This window comes from Octodon degus, unplaced genomic scaffold, assembly GCF_000260255.1.
Source record: "Octodon degus isolate 3935 unplaced genomic scaffold, OctDeg1.0 scaffold00144, whole genome shotgun sequence".
Classification (NCBI taxonomy): domain Eukaryota; kingdom Metazoa; phylum Chordata; class Mammalia; order Rodentia; family Octodontidae; genus Octodon; species Octodon degus.
The window spans coordinates 3,760,160-3,763,986 of NW_004524720.1; the positions used below are offsets into that span (position 1 = coordinate 3,760,160).

The window sequence follows — 3,827 nt, forward strand, 5'->3', positions numbered from 1 at the left end:
GCCTGGCTTAATGTCTTTTTAAACAATGATGTTGCCACACTGTTGCCCAAAATGTATACCAATTGACAGCTACCAATTGATTTGTTGAGTTAAAAGAAAAAAAAAAAAAAAGAACCTTATTCCCTCATTGCTGGTTTACCTTATATTGTTATATTATTTTTGGTAACTGGTGGAGCAAAACTTTTGATACACACTTTTTTATTTTAAGATTTATTTTATTTATTTATTTACTTTGTATTTTAAGGAAGGGCCTACAGGGTGATCAGGGTCTCACTACTAGATAAGACTCGTAGTGATCTGCTTACAGCTTCCCAAGTGCTGGGGTTACAGGTGTGAGCCATCACACCCAGTCTCAGTTGCCATCTCAGGGCACCCCGGGGGCAGGGCTGGCACGGCATGTCATGCTGGGCATTGAACCAGGTGCAGGTGCTTTAGTCCACTGAGCAGTCTTGCTGGCCCTGGGTTGGGTTTTGAAGAGTTCGCTCAAGCAGATCTGCAGTGCTGAGGTGACAGGCATTGCTGTGCACTAGTGGGGTCCCTTAGAACCACTGAAGTCATGTGATCATGGTCCCAGGGGCCAGTGAACACTCTCTGGCTTTCTGGTATTAGGGGACACATGCACATTCAACTGATGACTTCTAGCATTAGTTAAATGTTGAAACACTCGACAGCAAGCACGGATTGAGGGATCTAGGATAGAAGTTATTCAGCGGTGTGGGAGAGAGGCAGGGAGGGGAAGAGCTGAGGCAGAGGCGCAGATGGTGAGGGTGTGGGGAGCCCTGGGGAAAGAGCCTGAGCGGGTGGCACATACACATGTTGTATGCAAAGCATTTTTAACTTCCTTAGTGTGATGATGCACGTCTTATATTTCAGATGAATTTACAGCAGATCTTCTGCATTGGGCTGCTCAGTTTAGTGTGCTGTGTGTTTGGCCAAACAGGTAAAAAAATAAAAGCATTTTTCCTACTTCTCTTTCTTTCTTGAATCTCTTGTAATTCTTTGATCAGTTAGAAGCCCAGAAAGACCCGGGTCAGCTCTTGTGGTGCCTTTAGGAGCCTGATCAGACAGCTGAGTCTTTGTAGGGACTAAGACTCTGCCCAGGGGACACTGACAGCAGGGGACCGGTGAGGGGACATGGCAGAGAGAGGACAGAGCGGACAGTGGGAGGCTGTTAAGCGAGCAGGGAGCTGATATAGGCAGGTAACACACTCAGAAGCAGGTAGAGTCCGTGTGTGGAGCGGTGGGCTGGTAACTGCCCATTATTTGTGCAGACAGAAGTCTTAGGAAATGCTGGCATCGTCTAGAAGAGTAGTGTAAGAGTTTCAGGTATGTTTGATCTTTGTGTGAACCATGTTTTAGCCACATGTGAAATAATGAATAGTATGCGTGTATGCTTACTTCCTTGCTATTTCTTGATCTCTCTATAGAAAGACTGGAAAGAAATATATAAAAATGTTAACAGTGGTTATAAATGATGAAAATGATAGCAGTGGTTATCTCAGATTGAGGGAGGTTTCTAGTTGGCTCATTCCGCTGTTCTGTGTTTTCTGAATCATCTTCATAAACCATTTATTAGGTTTATGATTTATAAAAGGTGTATCAGAGGCCAGGTGGGGGGTGCATGCCTGTAGTTCTGGCACTCAGAAGGCTGAGGCAGGAGGATCCTCACAAGTTTTGAGACCAGGCTGGGCTACATAGGGAGCTCAAGGCCAGCCAGAACTTAATAGTAAGACCCTGTCTCAAAAAAAAAAAGTGTTTCTTGGTTAACATATATTGCATAAAAGGCATATTGGTCCTTAGGTGGACTGAGAGAAATTTAAGGCATATTTTGAAAAATGAATCTAAACACAGAATAATGGATTGGATAATTATGAACTGTGTGGCTTTTCCAGTTATTTAGTATATTGAAAATGAAAGGAGGGACTGGGGAGATGGCTCAGTAGAATAATTGCTTCCCTGGCAAGTGCAAGGGCCTGAGTTCAATCCCTGGTTCCACCAAAAAAAAAAAAAAAAAAGAAAAGAAAAGAAGAAAGAAAGCCCCAGAGATGCTTATGGTATGTGTGGGTATGCTACCATGTGTCATATGAAAAGAAATAACCTTACCTAATTGGAAAGCAAATTTATGACATTTGTAACCATTTAAAACAATAGATTCTGAAATTATGCCTTTGAAAAAAAAAAGAGAAACATACAAGTAGATGAACAGTACCTAGTCTTGGATGTAAAAGACAAGAAAGATAACTGTGTAATCAGAATTCACTGTCTTTGGGGTAGGTCTATTTCAACTTGAGAACCAGGTCAGAATATTCATGTCTAACATTTCTCTATATGTGTTGCATTGTTTGTCATTAGAATACTGATTTATCATTCACTTTTTCTCTGAAACTTTACTTAAATTGACCTGTTTTTTCTTCTCCTTGACAGATAAAAATAGGTGCTTGAAAGCCAATGCCAAATCATGTGGCGAATGTATCCAGGCAGGCCCGAACTGTGGGTGGTGCACCAATTCGGTAAGTAGGCTTGCTCTTGCCCTCCTGTGTCTCATCATCGAGCGTTGTCCTATGCTGTGTCCTTCAGAAATACCAGCCAGGACTTCTCGCTGAAACCACAAATCGGCGGGTATGGAATAGTGTGGACAGTCCAGGACTGTGCTGTCACAGGAACGCCTAGCCATGTGTCTTGGTTACTTTTCCCTCCTTGCTGAGATAAAATACCCCATGGCCCAAATTAAGGAAGAAAACTTGGTACAGCTCACAGCCTGTGGAGGCTTCAGGCCCTACTCGCCTGTCCTCAGGGCAGGGTGGCACAGGGCCAACAGTTCATGGCAGAGGAAGGCAGCAAAGGCAACTAGAGGAGAAGGGAGGAGCCCAGCCAGCAGGCCTTTCCCTTTCTTCTATTGAATGCAGCTGCCCGCCCCAGGGTGGTGTGGCGCTCACACCCATAATCCCAGCCCTGGACCATGAACTAAAAATCACAAACTCTAGGAGCCTACCGCACACATGACTGTCGGATGTCATCTGTGTCATCTGTTTGACTGTGTGACAGGGAAAGTGAGAGGCTTTCTTGGGATTTTTGGTAATGGCACTTTGTTCTTCTAGAAATGATCTGCTGGGATTAACCCAGCCACGGGAGGAAGGAGCCAGTGCTGTGAGGTTGTCGAAGGCAGAGCTCGCTGACCCAGGCTCTGGGCCCTGGAGTCAGGCTAGCAGCAGCTGCGTCTGCAGCTTCACTTGGAACTGAGGATATTCAGCAGCGCAGCTGTCCTGGTTACTTTTCTCTCGTTGCTGGGACAAAATACCCAGTGCTCAAAATTAAGGCAGGAAAGGTTTAGCTCACAGTGTGTGTCTATTTCAGCCTATACTCGGCTGGCTCCAAGGCAGGGTGGCCCGGCACGGGCAGCTCTCCAAGGCTACAGCAGAAGCTAAAGCTGCAAGAGCCAGAGGGCGTGGAGAGCAAGGCTTCTGTTGTGAGCAGCTGTAGTGCTCACACTGGCTCAGTGCCCTCGTCCCCGCAGGCTCAGGGTGTTTCCAAAGTGAGGAAGGAGCCTGGCTCCCTGCTGAGTTAAACTTCTAAACTTCTCAACTTGACTCAATGTCTCAACCCTCACAGCAGCCCCTAGGGGGAGGTCCAAGCACCCCCTCTCCTCTCCATCCCATTGTAGTTGTCCAAGCACCCCCTCTCGTCTCCATCCTGTTGTAGTTGTCCAAGCACCCCCTCTCCTCTCCATCCCGTTGTAGTTGTCCAAGCACCCCCTCTCCTCTCCATCCCGTTGTAGTTGTCCAAGCACCCCCTCTCCTCCCGATCCCGTTGTAGTTGTCCAAGCACCC

The 3,827-nt window shown here is 46.3% G+C and overlaps 1 protein-coding gene across 5 annotated transcripts in view; it reads left to right on the plus strand.

Moving 5' to 3' along the window:
- Window positions 1–3,827, plus strand: part of Itgb1 (integrin subunit beta 1) — a 53,517-nt gene that overhangs the window by 19,384 nt on the left and 30,306 nt on the right. For all 5 annotated transcript variants that reach the window (XM_023701905.1, XM_023701906.1, XM_023701903.1 and 2 more), the window contains 2 exons: window positions 874–940; window positions 2,425–2,510. In XM_023701905.1, coding sequence (XP_023557673.1) covers window positions 874–940; window positions 2,425–2,510 — 153 coding nt within the window. The remainder of the gene's footprint in view (window positions 1–873; window positions 941–2,424; window positions 2,511–3,827) is intronic.